This window comes from Mustela lutreola, chromosome 1 (assembly GCF_030435805.1).
Source record: "Mustela lutreola isolate mMusLut2 chromosome 1, mMusLut2.pri, whole genome shotgun sequence".
Lineage (NCBI taxonomy): Eukaryota > Metazoa > Chordata > Mammalia > Carnivora > Mustelidae > Mustela > Mustela lutreola.
In genome coordinates, this window is record NC_081290.1 from 162,357,106 (window position 1) to 162,381,899 (window position 24,794).

The window sequence follows — 24,794 nt, forward strand, 5'->3', positions numbered from 1 at the left end:
ATGTCTCAGTTCCTGTTCTCCCAGTATAAGCACCAACGGGATTTTCAGTCATTTTTTTAAAGTAATTGTTGAAAAGTATTTAAAGAAAGAAACCTCAGGAAAAATCCTCATCTTCTTATGTGACTGGCCTCAGGAAATTTCATGTTGGGAATTAAAAGATGATGGGACCTTCTTTTTTCATCTCCCTATTGTGATGCCTGATTATCTGTGGCAATACGGTTAGAGGACCACGGGGAAAATAGTCAAATTATCATGTGCGACTTTAACACCTAAGGAAAACCTAAAATGAAACCCCAAAATATTCATTTTTGAAAATGACCACACACAAGAGGCTCAAAAAGCTGTAGTTTTACTCATTGACATTATGGGGTACATTAAGTCAACAGATAAATGAAGCATGCCTCAATGTTAAGCTAAATTGTGAGCATGAAGACTTCTCAAAATTAACACTATGTGATGGTGAGAAGACTATACATGACAAAATGAAAAACGTTTATGTTTAATTAATCTCGACATGCTACAGACAACTACCACACTTCCAAGAGCAAGGTGAGTGGAATACTGAGGCTCAGTCCATGACACATGAATTCTGCTCTATCTTCTTCCATCAAAGGCTTTGCTTATCAAGGGGTCTTATTTTGTCATGGGCTATACTAGTAAAATGAGGGTGGGGTAAAAACAGAAGCCACTTGCAATTTTACAGTTCTGACTTGAGCTTGCATAATGTGAGGGGTTTTGGTCAAGGGTTAATTTCTTTTGTTCTCCAAAGAGCAGAGCTAGGCAACAATCTTCACCATCCTTAAAAATACATTAAGGATCAGGCTTTAGAAAACTGCAATTTCACTGAGTATGTTTACCTGTTGGCTGGACTGATAAAAATGTAAGAAGTGTAATGCATGCAAGTGAAAACCAAAATATGTCTAAGTACAAGATTCCTGGTATGCTTAGATTTCTTGATTCTTGTCCTAGTGGATTTTTTGATTCATTGTCTGATTAAAAGAAAAAAAAATGGAAGCCATGGTTATTATAAATTATAAAATATCATGTAGCATTGATAACATTTATAAAATTTAAATAATACTAAGAAACCTACTGAGTGACAACAGCACTAACTCCATTTTATAGATGAGAACACGAATTAAATAACTTGGGTTAAAGTCCCAGAGTGAGTTTCGGGCAGAACTAAGAAAATAACCAAAGTTTCCTGAGTCCAAGACCAATCTCCTTTCCATGAACCTAAATTGCCAATCTTGCCCAGTAATGGAACATGCCCACCTATTATTCCAAGCCCCTGAGAGGTTGAATGGATATCTTTTGAGATGCTAAGTTTTTGTCTCTCTGACCAAGTAAGAAAATGGGCACAATTCCCAGAACTCCCTGCAGAGCGGACCACACGTGGGGTTCAGCAGGCTCTATCAAGTGGGGCTTGCTGAGGGAATGAGCGCCGCTCTGGTCTTAGGACCCGGCTGGTTCTTTCTTAAGGAAGTGATAGTTGAGGAATTAGTCCCTTTATAATGTCTCTGCAGGTTCAATTCCAAAAAAGATACAGGAAAGGGGGTGGGGAGTAATAACACTTCCCATATATTTTATCCTGAGATTTTCCCCATTCATGATTTTTTGTTGTTCAGAGACTAATTTCACTGAAACAGATACTATATTCAGTCAGAGCACTTGAGTTCCCTAGCCCAACTGATGTAAGATTCTATAAAATACAAAAGCAATATGTGGATTACTGCTTATTGTAGCACTTTAAAAGAAGTAAAACCGCCAAATCATACAGTATACGTTCTTAAATGTTATTGTTTTTCTGACTACCTTGTAAATCACAATTATCAATTCTTAATCAAGAGTAAAATGTGCTCATCAACAGAGGGGTTTTTTTAAAGGAACTTTTCTTTCTCTCATCTCAGTTTATAATAAACTCGTCACAACCTAAGAGAAATGTACAGTTTTCAGCATAGATTTAAACAGTCTTAATCTCACATCTCACAGATGACCATGTAGCTACTTTTCTCATTAGTGTATTAGTATACACACAACCCTGAGTTGTTTTTGTTTAGTATGGTGGCTGTTTTTTTCCTTTCCAAAACTGAATTATTTTAAAAATGTGAAGTAAAAAAATTTAAAAAAAAAATTAAAAATTTCAAAAAATCAATAAATAAAAATATCAAGTGAATAGTGCTTTAGTGTATTGCAGAACTTGGTAGCATATCATTCTCCAACCTGAAATAAAAGTGAGAAAATATTTGAGAACAAAAAAGAGAAAAAGAAGGTATTACGTGATATCGTTCAGAGGGTCTCCTTTACAATCAGCCTCAGGTTTTAATGTACATGTCACAGCCTCACAGCAAGGATTGGAACATTCCTGTAAAACACACACACAATGGGAAAGGGGTCAGGATTTTTTCCATAGACAAGGTGCATACAATTTTAGTACAAGATGACGAAGAAATTTTACTTTTTCAACTAAATTACACCACTACATAGATTCCAGAGGAAATGACGGAGGAACCTTAATAATAGAAAACAATGTTAAGTGCAATGAAAACTACCTCTTTAAAGGACAAAAATAGAACTACCCAAGAATGACCACAAATAAATTTGGCCTAGATGATATTACATGAAATTAATTTAAAACTTCAAGGGAGAATATTTTTTTTTTTAAAGATTTTATTCATTTATTTGACAGAGAGAGATCACAAGCAGGCAGAGAGGCAGGCAGAGAGAGAGGAGGAAGCAGGCTCCCCGCTGAGCAGAGAGCCCGATGCGGGGCTCAATGCCAGGACCCTGAGATCATGACCTGAGCCGAAGGCAGAGGCTTTAACCCACTAAGCCACCCAGGCGCCCCATTTTTTTAAAAATTATTTTTAAAGATTTTATTCATTTATTTGACAGAGAGAGATCACAAGCAGGCAGAGAGGCAGGCAGAGAGAGAGGAGGAAAAAAAAATTTTAAATTCTTAATTCAGGGACGCCTGGGTGGCTCAGTTGGTTAAGCAGCTGCCTTCAGCTCAGGTCATGATCCCAGCATCCTGGGATCGAGTTCCACATCAGGCTCCTTGCTCAGCAGGGAGCCTGCTTCTCCCTTTGCCTCTGCCTGCCATTCTGTCTGCCTGTGCTCACTCCCTCCCCTCTCTCTCTCTGATAAATAAATAAAATCTTTTAAAAATAAATAAATAAATAAAATTCTTAATTCATTTTGCTAAGCCTGTATAATTCTGATACTGAGAGCTGGTAATGACACACACACACATACATCTGCACACATATGCATACACACACACACATATGCACATACACATATACACACATGCGTATACACATACATATACATACACAATTTTCATTTTTAATACAGATGCAAAAGCTTGAATAAAATATTAACAAAACAACAGTTTATTAATATAATAACTCTCCATTACAACTATACAGGGTTTTATTTCCACCAAAAATACAAGGGTGTCTCCACAGAACAGAATAAAGTAATATCATCCATCACATTAAGATACTGAGGGTAGAAAACAACTAATATTATTGTGATAGATGGCAAAGATTAGAAAATAAAAATAATCTATAAAGAAAGATCTGTCTGATAAATAGAAAAATATATCTAATAAAATAAACAGTAAGACATGGATTATTTATAGCCTATATTTTTATGAAAACTCTGACAAATGTTATGAGAGAAAGAAAAGGTATGAAAGTAAAATAATAATTGGAAAGTATAAATCACATTTTCATCCTTCATATGTAATAAAATATTTGACATCAGGAAAAAATAGAGAATCTACTCTAAAAACAATGGATGAGTCACTAAGATTGCTTTTTAAGATAATAGTAAAATAACATCAAAAGAGTATTTCAGCAGAACCTAATACAAAAAGTAAACATTATGCATACTAATAGCAAAAAGAAAAATAGAAAATACTTCAGAATAAGCTTCATGATATGCAATAACTACATGAAGAACTTTATATTTAACTTTCCTGAGAAACTCAAAAGGCAACTAGTTTTTAAAACAATCAAATTTTGGAGGCGCCTGGGTGGCTCAGTCAGTTAAGCATCTGCCTTTGGCTCGGGTCATGATCCTGGGTCCTGGGATCGAGCCCCACATCAGACTCCCTGCTCAGTAGGGAGTCTGCTTCTCCCTCTGCCCCTTACCCCGCTTGTGTTCTCTCTCTATCAGTGTTGCTCTCTCTCTCTCTCTTTTACTTTCTCTCTCTCTCTCTCTCAAATAGATAAATAAAATCTTTTTAAAAATAGAAAAGATAAAACAATAAAACAAAATCATATTGTGAAAATCCTGGTGGCCCTCAGAGCAAAATATGAATTTAATATACTTTAGTCAGAATCTCAATAGTATTTGTGAGCAAACTGATAAAAAAAAAATACCAAGAGCTACATGGGAGAATGAAAACTGAGGAATGATTATGCAAATTCCACCTCAAAAAATGAACAACCTTGGGCATCTGGGTGGCTCAGTGGGTTAAACCTCTGCCTTCAGCTGGGGTCATGATCTCAGAGTTCTGGGATCGAGTCCCGCATCGGACTCTTTGCTCAGCAGGGAGTCTGCTTCCTCCTCTCTCTCTCTCTCTCTCTACTCTCTCTCTTTCGTGACAGAGAGAGATCACAAGTAGGCACAGAAAGAGTCAAATAAATAAAATAAATATTTTATTTTTTAAAATAAAATCTCTGTCAAATAAATAAAATCTTTAAAAAGAAAAAAATGAGAGAGGAGGAGTCAAGATGGCGGAGAAGTAGCAAGCTGAGACTGCTTCAGCTAGCCGGAGATCAGCTAGATAGCTTATCTAAAGATTGCAAACACCTGAAAATCCATAGGCAGATCGAAGAGAAGAAGAACAGCAATTCTGGAAACAGAAAAACAACCACTTTCTGAAAGGTAGGACCGGCGGAGAAGTGAATCCAAAGCGACGGGAAGATAGACCCCGGGGGGAGGGGCCGGCTCCCGGCAAGCGGCGGAGCAACCGTGCACAAAATCAGGACTTTTAAAAGTCTGTTCCGCTGAGAGACATCGCTCCAGAGGCTAAACCGGGGCGAAGCCCACGCGGGGTCAGCGTGGCCTCAGGTCCCGCAGGGTCACAGAAGGATCGGGGGTGTCTGAGTGTCGCAGAGCTTGCGGGTATTGGAACGGGAAATCCGGCTACAGAGACAGAGCCGACAGTAAGCTCACAGCTCCGTGTTACCTTGAACCGGTCGCAGGCTCGGTGAGCTCGGAGCGCGGCCGGAGGTCAGGCAGACGGGAGTAACTGGGCGCGGTTCTCTGAGCGCGCACTGAGGAGTGCGGCCCTGGGCTCTCGGCTCCTCCGGGCCGGAGACCAGGAGGCCGCCATTTGTATTCCCGTCCTCTGGAACTCTACGGAAAGCGCTCAGGGAACAAAAGCTCCTGAAAGCAAACCCGAGCGGATTACTCACCCCGGCCCCGGGTAAGGGCGGTGTAATTCCGCCTGGGGCAAAGACACTTGAGAATCACTACAACAGGCCCCTCCCCCAGAAGATCAACAAGAAATCCAGCCAAGACCAAGTTCACCTACCAAGGAGTGCGGTTTCAATACCAAGGAGAGCAGCAGAATTCCAGAGGAGGAGAAAGCCAAGCACGGAACTCATGGCTTTTTTCCTGTGATTTTTTTTTAGTCTTGCAGTTAATTTAATTTTTTATTTTTCTTTTTTTTTTTTTCTTCTCGCCTTCGGGTAAAATTTTTTTTTAACTGTTACCTTTTTCTTTTTTAACGATTTTATACTAGTTTATCTAATATATATATTTTTTCTTTTTTACATTTTTCTTAGGTGTATTCTTTTTTTAAAAATTCTTTTCTTTTCTTTTCTTTTTTTTTTCTTTTCTTTTTTTTTTTTTTTTTATTTCTTCCTTTTTCAACCTCTTTTTATCCCCTTTGTCCCCACTCACGATTTTGGATCTCTTCTAATTTGGTTAAAGCATATTTTCCTGGGGTTGTTGCCACCCTTTTAGTATTTTACTTGCCCCTTCATTTACTCTTATCTGGACAAAATGACAAGACGTAAAAATTCAACACAAAAAAAAGAACAAGAGGCAGTACCGAAGGCTAGGGACCTAATCAATACAGACATCGGTAATATGTCAGATCTAGAGTTCAGAATGACAATTCTCAAGGTTCTAGCCGGGCTCGAAAAGGCATGGAAGATATGAGAGAAACCCTCTCGAGAGATATAAAAGCCCTTTCTGGAGAAATAAAAGAACTAAAATCTAACCAAGGTGAAATCAAAAAAGCTATTAATGAGGTGCAATCAAAAATGGAGGCTCTAACTGCTAGGATAAATGAGGCAGAAGAAAGAATTAGTGATATAGAAGACCAAATGACAGAGAATAAAGAAGCTGAGCAAAAGAGGGACAAACAGCTACTGGACCACGAGGGGAGAATTCGAGAGATAAGTGACACCATAAGACAAAACAACATTAGAATAATTGGGATTCCAGAAGAAGAAGAAAGTGAGAGGGGAGCAGAAGGTATACTGGAGAGAATTATTGGGGAGAATTTCTCCAATATGGCAAAGGGAACGAGCATCAAAATTCAGGAGGTTCAGAGAACGCCCCTCAAAATCAATAAGAATAGGCCCACACCCCGTCACCTAATAGTAAAATTTACAAGTCTCAGTGACAAAGAGAAAATCCTGAAAGCAGCCCAGGAAAAGAAGTCTGTAACATACAATGGTAAAAATATTAGATTGGCAGCTGACTTATCCACAGAGACCTGGCAGGCCAGAAAGAGCTGGCATGATATTTTCAGAGCACTAAACGAGAAAAACATGCAGCCAAGAATACTATATCCAGCTAGGCTATCATTGAAAATAGAAGGAGAGATTAAAAGCTTCCAGGACAAACAACAACTGAAAGAATATGCAAATACCAAACCAGCTCTACAGGAAATCTTGAAAGGGGTCCTCTAAGCAAAGAGAGAGCCTACAAGTGGTAGATCAGAAAGGAACAGATACCATATACAGTAACAGTCACCTTACAGGCAATACAATGGCACTAAATTCATATCTCTCAATAGTTACCCTGAATGTGAATGGGCTAAATGCCACTGTCAAAAGACACAGGGTATCAGAATGGATAAAAAAACAAAACCCATCTATATGTTGCCTCCAAGAAACACATTTTAAGCCCGAAGACACCTCCAGATTTAAAGTGAGGGGGTGGAAAAGAATTTACCATGCTAATGGACATCAGAAGAAAGCAGGAGTGGCAATCCTTATATCAGATCAATTAGATTTTAAGACAAAGACTATAATAAGAGATGAGGAAGGACACTATATCATACTCAAAGGGTCTGTCCAACAAGAAGATTTAACAATTTTAAATATCTATGCCCCCAATGTGGGAGCAGCCAACTATATAAACCAATTAATAACAAAATCAAAGAAACACATCAACAATAATACAATAATAGTAGGGGACTTTAACACTCCCCTCACTGAAATGGACAGGTCATCCAGGCAAAAGATCAGCAAGGAAATAAAGGCCTTAAACGACACACTGGACCAGATGGACATCACAGATATATTCAGAATATTTCATCCCAAAGCAACAGAATACACATTCTTCTCTAGTGCACATGGAACATTCTCCAGAATAGATCACATCCTCGGTCCTAAATCAGGACTCAACCGGTATCAAAAGATTGGGATCATTCCCTGCATATTTTCAGACCACAATGCTCTAAAGCTAGAACTCAACCACAAAAGGAAGTTTGGAAAGAACCCAAATACATGGAGACTAAACAGTATCCTTCTAAAGAATGAATGGGTCAACCGGGAAATTAAAGAAGAATTGAAAAAAATCATGGAAACAAATGATAATGAAAATACAACGGTTCAAAATCTGTGGGACACAACAAAGGCAGTCCTGAGAGGAAAATATATAGCGGTACAAGCCTTTCTCAAGAAACAAGAAAGGTCTCAGGTACACAACCTAACCCTACACCTAAAGGAGCTGGAGAAGGAACAAGAAAGAAACCCTAAGCCCAGCAGGAGAAGAGAAATCATAAACATCAGAGCAGAAATCAATGAAATAGAAACCAAAAAAACAATAGAACAAATCAACGAAACTAGGAGCTGGTTCTTTGAAAGAATTAATAAAATTGATAAACCCCTGGCCCGACTTATCAAAAAGAAAAGAGGACCCAAATAAATAAAATCATGAATGAAAGAGGAGAAATCACAACTAACACCAAAGAAATACAAACTATTATAAGAACATACTATGAGCAACTCTACGGCAATAAATTTGACAATCTGGAAGAAATGGATGCATTCCTAGAAACATATAAACTACCACAACTGAGCCAGGAAGAAATAGAAAGCCTGAACAGACCCATAACCAGTAAGGAGATTGAAACAGTCATTAAAAATCTCCAAACAAACAAAAGCCCAGGGCCAGACGGCTTCCCGGGGGAATTCTACCAAACATTTAAAGAAGAACTAATTTCTATTCTCCTGAAACTGTTCCAAAAAATAGAAATGGAAGGAAAACTTCCAAACTCATTTTATGAGGCCAACATCACCTTGATCCCAAAACCAGACAAGGATCCCACCAAAAAAGAGAGCTATAGACCGATATCCTTGATGAACAAAGATGCGAAAATACTCAACAAAATACTAGCCAATAGGATTCAACAGTACATTAAAAGGATTATTCACCACGACCAAGTGGGATTTATTCCAGGGCTGCAAGGTTGGTTCAACATCCGCAAATCAGTCAATGTGATACAACACATCAATAAAAGAAAGAACAAGAACCATATGATACTCTCAATAGATGCTGAAAAAGCATTTGACAAAGTACAACATCCCTTCCTGATCAAAACTCTTCAAAGTGTAGGGATAGAGGGAACATACCTCAATATCATCAAAGCCATCTATGAAAAACCCACCGCAAATATCATTCTCAATGGAGAAAAACTGAAAGCTTTTCCGCTAATGTCAGGAACACGGCAGAGATGTCCATTATCACCACTGCTATTCAATATCGTACTAGAGGTCCTAGCCTCAGCAATCAGACAACAAAAGGAAATTAAAGGCATCCAAATCGGCAAAGAAGAAGTCAAATTATCACTCTTCGCAGATGATATGATACTATATGTGGAAAACCCAAAAGACTCCACTCCAAAACTGCTAGAACTTATACAGGAATTCAGTAAAGTGTCAGGATATAAAATCAATGCACAGAAATCAGTTGCATTTCTCTACACCAACAGCAAGACAGAAGAAAGAGATATTAAGGAGTCAATCCCATTTACAATTGCATCCAAAACCATAAGATACCTAGGAATAAACCTAACCAAAGAGACACAGAATCTATACTCAGAAAACTATAAAGTACTCATGAAAGAAATTGAGGAAGACACAAAGAAATGGAAAAATGTTCCATGCTCCTGGATTGGAAGAATAAATATTGTGAAAATGTCTATGCTACTTAAAGCAATCTACACATTTAATGCAATTCCTATCAAAGTACCATCCATCTTTTTCAAAGAAATGGAACAAATAATGCTAAAATTTATATGGAACCAGAAAAGACCTCGAATAGCCAAAGGGATATTGAAAAAGAAAGCCAACGTTGGTGGCATCACAATTCCGGACTTCAGGCTCTATTACAAAGCTGTCATCATCAAGACAGCATGGTACTGGCACAAAAACAGACACATAGATCAATGGAACAGAATAGAGAGCCCAGAAATAGACCCTCAAATCTATGGTCAACTAATCTTCGACAAAGCAGGAAAGAATGTCCAATGGAAAAAAGACAGCCTTTTCAATAAATGGTGCTGGGAAAATTGGACAGCCACATGCAGAAAAATGAAATTGGACCATTCCCTCACACCACACACAAAAATAGACTCAAAATGGATGAAGGACCTCAATGTACGAAAGGAATCCATCAAAATCCTTGAGGAGAACACGGGCAGCAACCTCTTCGACCTCTGCCGCAGCAACATCTTCCTAGGAACAACGCAAAAGGCAAGGGAAGCAAGGGAAAAAATGAACTACTGGGATTTCATCAAGATCAAAAGCTTTTGCACAGCAAAGGAAACAGTTCACAAAATCAAAAGACAACTGACAGAATGGGAGAAGATATTTGCAAACGACATATCAGATAAAGGACTAGTGTCCAGAATCTATAAAGAACTTAGCAAACTCAACACCCAAAGAACAAATAATCCAATCAAGAAATGGGCAGAGGACATGAACAGACATTTCTGCAAAGAAGACATCCAGGTGGCGAACAGACACATGAAAAAGTGCTCCATATCACTCGGCATCAGGGAAATACAAATCAAAACCACAATGAGATATCACCTCACACCAGTCAGAATGGCTAAAATCAACAAGTCAGGAAATGACAGATGCTGGCGAGGATGCGGAGAAAGGGGAACCCTCCTACACTGTTGGTGGGAATGCAAGCTGGTGCAGCCACTCTGGAAAACAGCATGGAGGTTCCTCAAAATGTTGAAAATAGAACTGCCCTATGACCCAGCAATTGCACTATTGGGTATTTACCCTAAAGATACAAATGTAGTGATCCAAAGGGGCACGTGCACCCGAATGTTTATAGCAGCAATGTCCACAATAGCCAAACTATGGAAAGAACCTAGATGTCCATCAACAGATGAATGGATCAAGAAGATGTGGTATATATACACAATGGAATACTATGCAGCCATCAAAAGAAATGAAATCTTGCCATTTGCAACAACATGGATGGAACTAGAGCGTATCATGCTTAGCGAAATAAGTCAAGCAGAGAAAGACAACTATCATATGATCTCCCTGATATGAGGAAGTGGTGATACAACATGGAGGCTTAAGTGGGTAGAAGAAGAATAAATGAAACAAGATGGGATTGGGAGGGAGACAAACCATAAGTGACTCTTAATCTCACAAAACAAACTGAGGGTTGCCGGGGGGAGGGGGTTTGGGAGAAGGGGGTGGGATTATGGACATTGGGGAGGGTATGTGATTTGGTGAGTGCTGTGAAGTGTGTAAACCTAGTGATTCACAGACCTGTACCCCTGGGGATAAAAATATATGTTTATAAAAAATAAAAAATTAAAATTTTTACAAAAAAAAAAAAAACAAAAAAAACCCAAAAAAAAATAAAAAGAAAAAAATGAACACACTTGCCGCTGCAGATATTAAAACGCATTGCATGGTTAAAGTCACTAAAATAGTGTGTGATGCTCACGTGATAATATCTAGGTCGATCGGTAGAACGGTGGTTTTTAAGATCTGGAAAAGACTTAAATGGATATATAAAAATAGTAAATAGCATATGAGATCATGGAACCTTGGATTATTCACTAAAAGATACTATATAAAGTTTATATACTACTTTTTAGGTACAAAAACTTCTATTTAAAATTCAGCTGTTCATAAGCCTGAACTCTAGTTTTATTCAACTCCATAAGAAGATAATCAGCACAAAATGGAAGCAATATGGGGGCTGGATGATGTACTTAGTGAATTTTAGACCCTACCCTTGACATAGACAGGGTTCTATTCTCTCTGTCTCTTTGTCAGTGTGCACTGTCTACAGGCCCTTGGCCTGATGAAATCAGAAGTACCCCGGAGTGTGAACCATAGTTGTCTTCCACCCAAGAAGCCATATGGGAATGCAAGCAAGTAGGAATGAGATAAACTTATATCTAATTTATTATAAAGTACCAAATCATTTCCATTATTTCTTATTTCATTATACATAAAAGAATCTTTGCAATACTCTTTACAAACGATTGGTACACCATGAAATCTTCTAATGTAGTTCAACAGCTTAAGATGTCTGAATAAGTAGCTGAAGCATAAAGAGATTATATGCCCTCCCCCTTGTCGTGGAGCCTCTTAAAGTAATGAATTAATCTTGGGTTGCAGCAGGCTTCGTTCATTATTGGCTTTGGATCTTTGGAACTAGTTACTTAACTTTGGTGAATCTCACTTCTCTAAATTGGGATAATAACAAAACCCATTGTGAAGGTTTGTGAGTAATAAAGGAGATATGGTGTACATAAAAATTCATTTTGCAGATTGACATAAAAAATCTCTTCAAATAGTAGCTCATTTTTTCAGTCTTAAAAGTAAGAGAAAATTGCTGGGAACTCAGAATGTTCTCTTAGAAACTAGTGTGGGATTGTTGACAAATATTTGTCAGAGACATTTTTTACAGTACATTCATACCTTGCAAGGATCAGATTTTTATAAAGATTAATTATTAATAATTATTAATTATAAAGATTATCTTAGATGTTTTATATTAATAGCCTATTTTCCATAGGTTTATGTGATTTTTTTTTCTCTCCTTCTCTGTTTCATTTATGGCTTAGTTTATACACTGGCTTGGTGAGGGAAGGCCAGCTCTCTCTATGGAGAGAACTTGCTTCTAAATCTGTAATTGTTTTTCCTCAACAATTGATCAGCTGTGACTTTAGGTGATTTAAGAATTTCTGACCAATATGTCTAGGAAGGATCATAAATGACATGTTACAGTTAACGATTTACTTCTTTCCATTGAAGTTTAGACAATCACATCATAAGTGTATCCTGGCTTTTGAAATGCCTTTCAAAATATGTCTAAAATAAGTATTAAAAACACAAGTGTGGGGCACCTGGGTGGTTCAATCTGTTAAGCTTCCAACTCTTGGTTTCAGCTTAGGTCATGATCTCAGGGTTGTGAGATAGAGCCCCACATAGGGCTCTGTGATCAGTATGAGGTCTGCTTAGGATTCTCTCCCCCACCCACTTCCTCCCCTCTATTTATTTATCTAAATAAATAAATAAGTGAAGAAACAAATAACAAATAAAATCTTTTTTTTAAAAAAAAATAAAGAAAACCACAAGTCTAAGCCCATTTTTTTTTATTGCTATGATGCTATGTTTGTCTTTAAAAAGAATTTCCAAAAACCATTCCTTGAAGAAGGAAAAGAAAAAGAAAACACCATAATTCCCATGCAGCTGTAACTCTTTAATAAACTTTTAAACTGTGGATATTTTCATACCTTAGGAGAACCACAATCACAGTCTTCTCCTGCTTCCAGAAGTTTGTTCCCGCACACTGAGTTTGTTATCACATTTTTAGGAGTTGGTGCTTGCAGGAGGCACTTTGGTTTTTGCGATAAAATGTATTTCTCAAAATGTGAACGGCAGGATACACTGAAATCCTTTGGGAATTTTGAACTGTAAACAGAAGAATAATCATGATATCTAATGATAGATTAACATGAGAATCTGACTTGGCTAACTATATCACCTGGTTCAGTGGAAATCCCAAATTCATTTTCCATTTAGGACTGTACTATGTGGAGCACGAAGGAGCATAAATACTACACTAGTTGGAAAATCGTTTCCCTAGATACTGAGCTTGTAGAACTGGAAGAATTTAAATTCCTGTGTGGATTCAGTACCGTCCTACATGGCAGGAACGATGAATGAGTCTTACCATTTGGGATCACCATCGAGGGCTGAGAGTTAAGAGATAATAATTATAAATTAGTGAAAGGAAATAATTGCAGACTTAGGATGTATTTCTTCCTATTCATGAGCACTTTAAGAGCAAAGTATTCTTTTTATTTTTCTGTCCCAAGTCCTTGCAAAGTGACTGGCATTAGAAGTGAATTAATATTAACATAAAAATGGATTGAGTGATTAGTGATGGAGATAAATAAGAAAGTTGTCATCATCTTAATTAGATACATATTTTTAGAAAACATATTATTATTTAATAGAAGTTTGTATCTCTTAATCTCCTTCATCTGTTCTGCCCATCCTCCTACCCCACTATCAACCACCAGTTAGTTCCCTGTATTTTGAGCATATTTCTGTTTTTATCTGTTTGTTAGCTTGTTCATTTGTTTGTTCATTAGTTTTATCTTTTAGATTGCCTTTATAAGTAAATATTTCTTTTTCTGTTTGATTTATTTCACTTAGCATAATACCTTCTAGGGCACTATTTCATTCTTCTTTATGGCTGAGTAATGTGTGCGTGTGTGTGTGTGTGTGTGTGTGTGTGTGTAGCATTTTCTTAATCCATTCATTTATTGATGGACACTCAGGCTGTTTTCATATCTTGGTTATTGTTTAAAACTATGTTGCTTAATGTTAAAATTATTTTAAGTTAAAATAACATGGTTAACATTCTCATAATCTCTAACTTGGCTTATTTGGAAATCTTAAACAATGAGCCCTGATGAGCTGATAAAACCTGTGCATCAAGAGGCTCTAGGGTGAATTAATGGGATTCACAGCCCTTGTTTAAACGAAATACCCATTCACTATATAGACTGCATCTGAATTCTTTAAGTTTTAAGACATTTATATTTTTTCTCAAGGATGACAAGATCTCACCTCAGATATTCATTCATTACACAACTCCCTGAGGGACACTTGGTATAATATGGAACATCAGGCATACCAAGGACATGACCCAACTCATGTGACATGACTCCTACAAGAGCCACATTATTCTTTTTGCTAGCCTGGAAAAAAAAAAAGGAACATTTATTACTTATGTTCATTTATTTCCTAGTTTAATAAATTAGTTTGACAGGTGAAAAATAATGTCATTTAGCTCCTGGCATTGGCTATTGTAAAATGTCGAATTAACATTTGAAATGGCTGGCTCCTGTGCATTCAACCATTGAGTCAGTGCTCAATAAATATTTTCTGAGCTAATGAGGAGTTCTTGGTAAACGATGAGTAAATTAAGGTAATTACATTCTTTGTAGGAAGTACCATACTACATATTCAAAGGCCTCCAAAACCTATTGTCATAATTTTTGACATTGGTAGTACTTGGTTGTATGATGCCAAAATGCTCCTTCTCTGACCTCTTTAACCTCTCTCACTGTTGATACTGCAGATCATTAATTTGAAGTTGGCTCAGGCCACAGAGGGTATCTGGGTTCCCTTTCTGTTCCAATATTCCTGTTCTTATTCCCTAATACCAAATAAAGAATGAAGACTACTGGGAGGGCCAAGATAAGGAGAGATTCTGTTTCATAATCCAAGGTATCTTCAGTGCAACTATTTACCAGTAGGTTCATTTCTACTTTTATTTACTGACTCAGCAAATGTTTTTTGTGATAACCCTGTACAAGGCATCATTCTGGTCTTCATAGAGGACACAGGACCACAGAGAGTCTTATTATGAGTTTACAAACCTCAATGACAGCAACAGAAGCTGCGGAACACAAGGAATTCGAGGCTGCCATTCCTACACGTCCATTTCTGAAGCCAATTCCACTGCATGAAAATTACAGGTATACTGTCACAATCTGAGTCTTTGGAACCATTAGATTTTGTCAGTTATGTTTTAGATTTCCCATGTTGCTCCACCCTTTTTATATTCACTAGGCTCTAAGAAAAGCTTCTGCTCTTCCACAGCATTCTATGATCACAGATGATCACCACAACCAGAAATCCATTTTAGTAAACATGACATGGGTCTTCACATTCTTATAGGTGAATTCCTAATGGTAGAACTTCAGGCTCTCTGACAATCGATTGGGGAGATACAATTGAGCAGAAATCTCTGGCAAGAACCCTTTGGGATAACTTTTCTCTCTTGCCTACATACACCCGACCCTGGCCAGCATATGCTCACCTGAGTAACTGTGCATGGTCGTGTCTCTTCATTTTCCCCAGGTTAGAACGATGCCAATTCAGAAAGTTGTTAAACGTATCACCAATGTTGGGTACTATCTTGATCTTATCACCATCTGACCAGATTTCCATACCTACCAATGCCACTTGAACATCTATGGTATTATAAATCTGTCGGAAGAGCATTTTTCTTCATGAAAATGTTTGAGGTTTCTTTATTGTCTTAGATCTTTTGTTGACATAAGTGATGGATAGGTGTTTCATGTTTTGAAAATAGAAATCCTAGAAGTAACATGTGATTTTCCCTTGACATTGAACCTGGCCTGATAAATTTACCAAGATTGCTGACATTAATCCCTTGTGACCCACCCAGCTCCTTACTTGGTGAAACCATAGGAAAGCCCCAAGCTTCAACGTAGAAATACAAGTGTACGGGACAAATATCTTACCACATTGAGTAGGTTCATCACATCAAACACAAAGCTTCTTATCAAAGTTAGATTCCCCTTATGCATGTTATACTGTAAAATACAAAATACAAACATAATTTCTAAAAAGTTGACACAGTACAGGATTTAACATTTTTAACAAAAATTACATATTTCAACATAAATAAATGTTTATTCATTCATGTCTTACTTATATAACACTGTTTCAACAAAATTCTTTTTAAAGGTAAGAATTTTTTGGTAAGAAAAGAAGTAGGCATTCTTAGATATTTCAGTGTTTTCCATTTCTAAGTTAAAGAAGTCAAATTAATAATTTTAATATTTCTAACCAATTCAATATTATTAAAATTTGATTATAAAGCAGTATTTGCTAGTTTAGGATCACAGATTATAGTATTTTTATAGATACAAATATAATTTGTAAAATATATATAGTTTTGCATCTACTTTGTAATAGAGTGAGAATTTTGAAAATATTTTAATAACCCATTTTTTATCATTAGAGTTGATTTCTTATAGCTATCTGGTATTAAGAATACTTCCAATATCTGAATATATTGGCAGTAGATGGACATTAAAGGGTCAGTGAATGAATAAGACCAGCAAGGCATATAGAAAAGACATGACAGTCAGGTGACCAGAGTCTGCATTTTCAACTAGGAGAGCTTATTTCCTTTGTCCATTTGATAAGAAAACTTAAAAGTCAACTTAACCACCCAAGAAGCATGTATATTTCATACTCACAAAGGCATTATCCAGCACCAACAAGAGATCAATGTATTTCTCAGCCTGAAGATAGTTTTTTTCCTTTTCAAAGAGTAAAATGACATCATTAATAATCATTTTTATCTTAAAAATTTGAAAAAATTCCAATGAGATTTTTTTTCCAGAGGGAAATTAAGTTAAAGAATAAATAAATGAATCATAGGTTTTGCCTATATGAGTAACTGTTAAACACAATGGTATACCATATTTCATTGCAGAGATAATTGGAAGAAATGATGACATGGGAAATCTATACTTACTTCTGGGCTATTGAGTGACCTGGAGGTTCGAATATGGCCTTGTTTCCTGCCAACACTTCTTACACCACAAGTATAATTAGCAAGGTCTGGCTCCTCCTGGTTATACGTGAGGACAGCATGTTCTTCTTGGTCTGTGCTTTTCAGAGGCTTTATCATGTATCTTTGGTCATGGTGTGTAAAATATCCCCTGTGATATACAGACACTCATATTTCAAGATTATCTGCCACACAGAGTCACAATACCGACCAGAACAAAGCATACCTCTCCTTAAATCCTAAACTCAAGCATGCAGTTTTTATTCATAGGTCTTCCAGCTAACTTTTGTTGATTTAAGTTATAATCAGTACTTGTCAATAGTAAAATAAAGTTTATATTATTTACTAGAAAATTCTGAACAAGAATTGTTAAGATGAAGCTATCCCAAAGAATTTAGAATTTATATCATAAGTTCAGTAATATTTGTCCATAGTTTATTTATATGCTTAGCAAACATTTCTTGGCAGGTCCTAGGAATATCGTGGAGGACAGAGTAAAGAAGCATTTAGATGCTGAGAACCCCATAGGAGAGAAAGAGTCGTTAGCAAATTAGCCAGAGAAACAGGTCGAACTAGTAGTAGCTTAAAGAATTCTTCTTTTTAAAAATGAAAGCTTGCCATTTTCAACGATGTAGATGGAACTAGAGGCTGTTATTCTAAGCGAAATAAGTCAATCAGAGAAAGATGATAATCATATGATCTCACTGATAGGAAGAACTTGAGAAAAAGAACAAAGTGTCATAGGGGAAGGAAGGGAAAAATGACATGAGATGAAACCACAGAGGGAGACAAACCATAAGAGACTCTTAATCTCAGGAAACAAACTGAGGGTTGCTGGAGGCAAAAGAGGTGGAGAGTTGGGGTGGCTGTTTGATGGACATTGGGGAGGGTATGTTTTATGGTGAGTGTGTGAATTGTGTAAGACTGACGAATCACAGACCTGTACCCCTGAAGCAAAAATAAGTTCAGAAATACAAAATGAATTCATATGATGGAGGATTACAAATACAGGATAGATAGTCATTAAAAATTATATCTGTGAATACATTTCATGATCTAAGAATAAGCTCATGATATACTGTGGCATGAACTATCTAGAAGAACTACATATATTTTATTTCATATTGCAACCATGTAAAAGATATATATCTATATGCATAAAGACTGCAAATATGACAAAGTGTTAGTAATAGTAGTTGCTCCTAAGCACAATTTTGTGGTGGTTATTTTCTTATTTGCACTTCTTCTTACTTTCCAAATTTTCCCTAATTGGCAAGAATTATTTTTGTGAACAGAAATATCACATACATGCATGTGTCTGTGAACACATACACTGTTAAAAATCATGTTAAACACAATTATAAAATGCTTGCAAGTGTTATACTGTAATCTTCAGTTTGACAGCATTTTATCTATGCAGAAGATTTTACCAAGGTAATAAGAAGATATGATGTCCAGGAAGACTCAGTTCTGTGTAAAGAATGGTACTTAAGGGGCACCTGGGTGGCTCAGTGTGTTAAGCCACTGCCTTCGGCTCAGGTCGTGATCTCAGGGTCCTGGGATCGAGCCCCGCATGAGGCTCTCTGCTCAGTAGGGAGCCTGCTTCCCTTCCCCTCTCTCTGCCTGCCTCTCTGCCTACTTGTGATCTCTGTCTGTCAAATGAATAAATAAAATCTTTACAAAAAAAAAAAAAAAACTGTACTTAATGTTTACCATTTTTGCAGGTGACTCACCTCAACCCATTACAAGTATTGATGCTGGCAACAGAACGCTTTTCATTTAGTATGTGTCCTTTATAGAAGCAATGTTCCTAAAGATGGAAAAAAGAAATATGTTTTTTAACTACAAGAATAAACATATCATGGCTGTGGTGAAACCTGTTATTTTGCGTATGTAGGAAGGTTCTTCAAATAGTGGTAACAGCCAGACCAGTTCCCAGAAACGAAAATAGTGAGAACTTTAGAAATTTTACAACTTCTTCTACTATTGACCCTGGAAATTCCAACTTTGGTAGTTGAATTGACTTTCTGGCGCTGTTGCGCGAAAGAAAAGTCCAAGGAGTGTGAACTTAAGAGGGCTCCTGGTAAAAGTAGAGTTCCTAAGACATTGTGCATCACATATCAATTATATGAGGTAACCATTTTTCTAGATTCCAGGATTCTGAAGAAGTCACACTACCACTCCTAAGCCCTTCATGGGGCTGGTCCAACTTGTCATTTTAATTGGTATGTTAGTGCAATCCTTTCACCAGCATCAAAACCATAGAAACTTTGTTCACAACTAGAGATTTGGACATGGTTGGTGCTTTATATAAACGAAGTAGGGGGTCACTTATGTATACTTATGTATGATCCAACAAATTTATTCAAGCTATTGAATAAACTCTTGTTCAAAATAAACTGACTTGTTTTAGGGTCTAAAATTCTATCTATGTTTTTCTTGATTTGGAAAAAACCTCGTCATCGTAAAGATTTTCTTGTAGAGGGCTTGGAAAAAGTACCAAATTAAGATATCATAAACCATTCACACAAGAGCACGAGTTAATTTAAATGTTAGCAAAATCAAGAAATCCATGAAATGAGAAGTTTTAGTGGGAAGGGAATAAAGACCCATTCTGTGACAGAAGTTTTGTCTTTTTATAGAGATATATATGTTTGGGAGTGCCTAAGGAGAGGGACTCTGAGAAATTGACTTAGCTTGGTAACACTCCATGATTATCTTTTTGTATTCTCTTCCTGTTCTTACCTTGGCGTTGATTTTCTATGTCTGACATCTAGGCCTTGATATATCTATGGCATAGTGGTTTAATGAGATATAAAATTATATTAATTAAGTGATTAATATTCCATTTCTGACCTCAGGATATATGCATATATTATTCAAAAATAGTAAATAGCTATATGATGTTTCAAGAAGCTACTGGGCAGAATATTTCTAACTTTTGACAAGATCATTTAAGAGGGAAGTGAACTTGTGGTTGCTTCTACAAATGCAATACTTGGAAGCCTCCTCCTATCTTTACCTTAAAAAAAAAGATGACTATGATTTTTTTTTTCATCTTCTCATCTGTTGTTTCATTGGTCAGAGACAAGCACTTTCTTTCCAAGTCCTTTAATTTCTTTTTTAATTGTCCTCACAACTATGCATCTTGCAACATAAGTGCCAGATCCCAGAAAGAATCCTAGAAAGCATTCAGAACCTACCATGTTCTGAGGGTCTGTAGTGATTTCCTCTCCTCTGGGTGAGTAATATGTTTCAGTGTAGTCTGGCCTTAGGATGTGTCTGCAAATTTCAGAAAATTGCAAGGTACACTTAGGATGGTAATAAGGGATAATGTTCCTGAGACAGTGAGAAACAACAGACATTCTGACTCATTGACCCTTTTCCAACACTGAAACTCTGTTGCTGAAGCAAATCAAAGCATTAATTATGCCCATAAGATTCAAGGGAATAAATGCCCCTAGATACTTTTCAGCTGCAAATTCTCTATTCTCAAAAGGGTTATTCTGGGATTCTTTGCATCAAAACCCCAGCCTCCAGAGGGACCCTGAAGGGTGCTGGGTTACAAACATGCAGAAAAGACCATTGTATCAGAGAGATGTAGAATTTGGTGAAATCACATCCCCAGGCTCTATGCCCTGAATGACCCTTACAAATGTTCTTAGAAAAATAGTGGGAAGCTATGTCAAAAATTTGAGTTCATATGGGTAGAAAAGATTTTCAATTAATTAGAAGTATTAAGGAAGAAAAATTATCTGTGTTGCTCTTTGTTTATATTTTGCATGTAATTTCCTTAGAAAGCAACAACCGTCTTAGCTAACATTAACGCAATCTAATTAACATCTAAAACTCAACGTTTCATGTCTTCTATCTCAAATCACACTAAATAGAGTCTCAAGAAGGTTTATTTTTCCATATTTTGTTAATATAATCTAGCGATTAGACTTTCAGGAAATACAACTTACTTGCTTTTTTGCAGGTGAAGAACAACTTCTTCTCCATTTAATGTTATCTGATACTGAAGTTCAGGTTCATATCTTTCCTAAAAATATTTAATAATATACTGATATCAATTTGTATTTCTGAGTCTATCTGAAATAATTATAATATAATGATACTGTCATATATAGAAGAATAATTACAAGTGCCTATAGTTTAAAACAGTTCTCATATATAGTTAAAATATGTAAAATAAGCACAAATCATACATTAAGATGGATTTCCAAAATATACAATAATACAGCAAAAATACTCACAGATTAAACTAACTTTACTGTGTAAGATAGGGGCTTATTACTTGCCTAACTATACAATATACTGTACTGTGTTTCCTAAAGGATCACTAGTGATATAATAATGCACTTATTTTTATTATGTCTAATGTCTAAGTAGCTTTATTCTTTATTCTTTAAAACCAAACAAAATATACTAAAGAAAATAAACTAAGAACTACTAAGAACTAAGGTAAAAATTATAAATACTGGTGACAATGTAACAGAGAGTTAATATCTTTAATAAATTTTATAAATCTTGCTAATTAATGATATAATATCGAACTCTCTGTTATAGACAAAATGCTCAAGGAAAAGGAAATTCTGTGGGACAGGAAGTGAGGGTATGGTTTGGTGAACTTAGCAAGAAACATTTCTTTCTAGAAACATTCTAGAAATGCTTCCTTTCCTATGCTCTCCCCTTAGCCTCCAAACTTGGAGAAATGTCTAAGCAGCTTTATTCTTTCTGATCAATTGAAACAGTTAACTCTCTTCCTGCTGTTTAAATGTGTTTCTGAGAATCCTGTATTCTTTCCTGGACAAAGAGGAGCTATGGATATGGCCTTCAAAATTAAACTGTTAGGCATTACCTCTATTAGTAAAAAGGCACTTTATTGGCTCTATCGTTGTGAAATCCCACTATCATTCACATTACTTACCTCTTTGCCATTCTCTGTTTGGTTGTTCTGTATTTCCCTTTTGTGTAAAATGTGTAGTTTTTTAGGATGAACTACTTCATAGAGCTCTAATTCAGATGTTTGATTTATGGCTATTGCTAGAGAAAAGAGATAATATTAATATAACACATTTAAAGGTCTTGGGTTTTGTTTTGGTTTGGGTTGGTTGGTTGGCTTTGTTGAAATGGCATGAAAGACTGAATTCTCTTCCAGAAATTAAGTATTAAGAAAAGCAAGGTCCTGGGTCGCCTGGGTGGCTCAGTGGGTTAAGGCCTCTGCCTTCACTCATTTCATGATCCCAGGGTCTTGGGACCAGGCCCCACATAGGCTCTCTCTGCTCAGCAGGGAGCCTACTTCCCACTCTCTCTCTGCCTGCCTCTCTGCCTGCTTGTGATCTCTGTCTGTCAAATAAATAAATAAAATCTTGAAAAGAAAAGAAAAGAAAAGAAAAGAAAAGCAAGTTTCTCCTTCTCCCTTTTCCTATCAGCTATGATAACAAAGAAATTTTATTTTGCTCTATTTACTTATCCTGGAAAGACAGGGAGATGATGAAATAATTCTTCAGATGATTTCTCAGTACATGGGAGATTATAGAAGCCAGGAGTCTGCCCTGTAGTCCATTTCCCTCTTCCACTGTAGTCCTCTTCAAAATTGTAGATTTTTCTCTCAGTGTTCTCAGAGATCTGTTTTTCCTTTCTATGTCTTTTTCTCTTTGTGGTGTAACCCCTGACTACCCCTTCCAAAAATAAAATTTGTCATAAGCAGGTAATACCTCATTATTAGGGAAGACTCTACTAACCACTATTTTATTTCTAAGTATAACAATAAACCATTATATTCTTTCTTTCATTAGCCTTTGCCTCAAGACTTCAGATTTCATATGAACAAAGTTTTGTTATCCACTGCTGGAGCAATTTCAAAGTATCAAATAGCAAGTAGGAAAATTAGATAGCAAGTAGGCTAAATATCCTTCTTGATATACTTGGTATGATAATTACATAGAGAATTTTGTATTTTACTTGTGTATAGTAGGAAAAGAACTGATATCAGAGCCAAAAGATATGGTCTCAAGTCCTACCTAAATGACCTTATAGAAGTTATTTTGCTTTCCTATCAGTTTACTTACCTAAAATGGAGGTTACTATAAAAATTGAATAACATAAAATATGTAAAATTATGTAGCACCAGTCTAGGAAGATGGCAGATGCAGCTTATCTACTTTTTCTTTTAATTGTTCAATCATAAGGTCAGTTTTATTTTTAAATGCTCCCATTTTCAAAGATAAATGTCTGTGCTTAGAGCCAATTTCCCACTGAAAGACAGGGTGACTTTGGGAACATCAAACAGTTTAATACTTGGCTGACGTGGAGAACCTGAAGGAAAATTATCAACCAGACTTTCCCTCCTCCTCAGCCCCCAGAGTTCTGCTATGATATTATCCCAAAGAGGATTCGTTACACAGGAGAACAGGAAATTTATAAATATATTACTGTAAGTTTTTCTTTAATCAGTGGAGAATATGAATCCAATTAATGGAAAGAGTTGCTGGGGTTGAGATTAGAATAAATTTTAGGAGATTTTAGTCTTCAACTCTTCGGTTGGTCAATTAAGTTTTAATTTTGCTTAATACTATATTTATGTCTAATTTAATGCTAATTTTAGTTAAACGTCTCCCTTGTCATCCATCCTGGCACAGTTTTCAGTCAAATTGTGTCTTGATAGATGATTTTCTCCTTATGGAGTAGAAAATAATCAATGTTATTCAAGATAACATTGGAGATGGCAAGAAAATTCTTGATTTCTGGTCTGGAAGTTAATCCTCTTGTGTTATTTGGTGTGTGTGTTTTAGAAAATACAATTATAGATCTAGTAGCATTATTGAATGAGAAGTAAAATTTCAGGTATATCCTAACTAAATTATTATACCAATCACAACACCTTGACCATGAGCATGGAGTTTATGTAAATTGAGTAAATATACCCAAATGCAAACTGTAGTGATCCTTCGGTAATATAAGAATGCTACTTTCTCAATGTTACTTTAAAAATGCATTAAATAATTTGACTTTTGTATAAAATGTCGGTATTTTAGTGCTTACCTTGAGTTTGAATGATGAGCCAGAGGACAGAGAGTAGTGCCAAAGACATGTTGCCTGCTGCAGATAGCTGAGAAGTCCCACACAGCACGAACCTGGTCTCTCTAGAAGTCCAGTTTTATCTTCCCCCAGTTCTCTTTACAAACTGGAAGGGGAAAAAAAAAAAAACACATCACCACCACCAAAAAAAAAAAAAAAAAACCAAGAAAAACATCAAGCATTCTTTGTGAAATTAGGGAATGTTTCTTAATAATGTTGGGAAATTGCAGTGTCAAGATCATGAGAATGTTCCTTATTTAAGAGAGGTGTTTATATCTGCGGTTACAGATTGTTAAAGAATTTATATCTGGACAGCTGCTTGGACCTGGTGTTCCTATAGTAGTGGGAAAACATCAACTGAGACTGAGATCCCTGTGTACATATTTGCCTACTCACCAAACTGAACCACCACAACTGCCATTCGGTAATCTTATAAAAATTGATCTATAAATTAAAAAATATATATATTAGTAGTCCATATATATTTTGAGAAATTGGCACAAAGAACACAGACTCTACAAAACAACTATTAGGTAAAGCCTTAAAAACTTGCATAT

General features: G+C 36.3%; 1 protein-coding gene across 1 annotated transcript; it reads right to left on the reverse strand.

The window, feature by feature from the left end:
* Positions 1-333: 333 nt before the first annotated feature.
* ADAMDEC1 (ADAM like decysin 1) lies at positions 334-24,359 on the reverse strand. The gene is made up of 14 exons (XM_059177951.1): positions 24,202-24,359; positions 22,085-22,200; positions 21,120-21,196; positions 20,358-20,436; positions 18,888-18,964; positions 17,119-17,305; positions 16,838-16,900; positions 16,094-16,165; positions 15,646-15,815; positions 15,203-15,284; positions 14,388-14,518; positions 13,043-13,220; positions 2,280-2,365; positions 334-989 (listed from the first exon to the last, which is right to left on the reverse strand). The coding sequence occupies exons 1-14, from the start codon at positions 24,248-24,250 to the stop codon at positions 983-985; spliced, it is 1,374 nt and encodes a 457-aa protein (XP_059033934.1). The 5' UTR covers positions 24,251-24,359; the 3' UTR covers positions 334-982.
* Between the last annotated feature and the right edge of the window lie 435 nt (positions 24,360-24,794).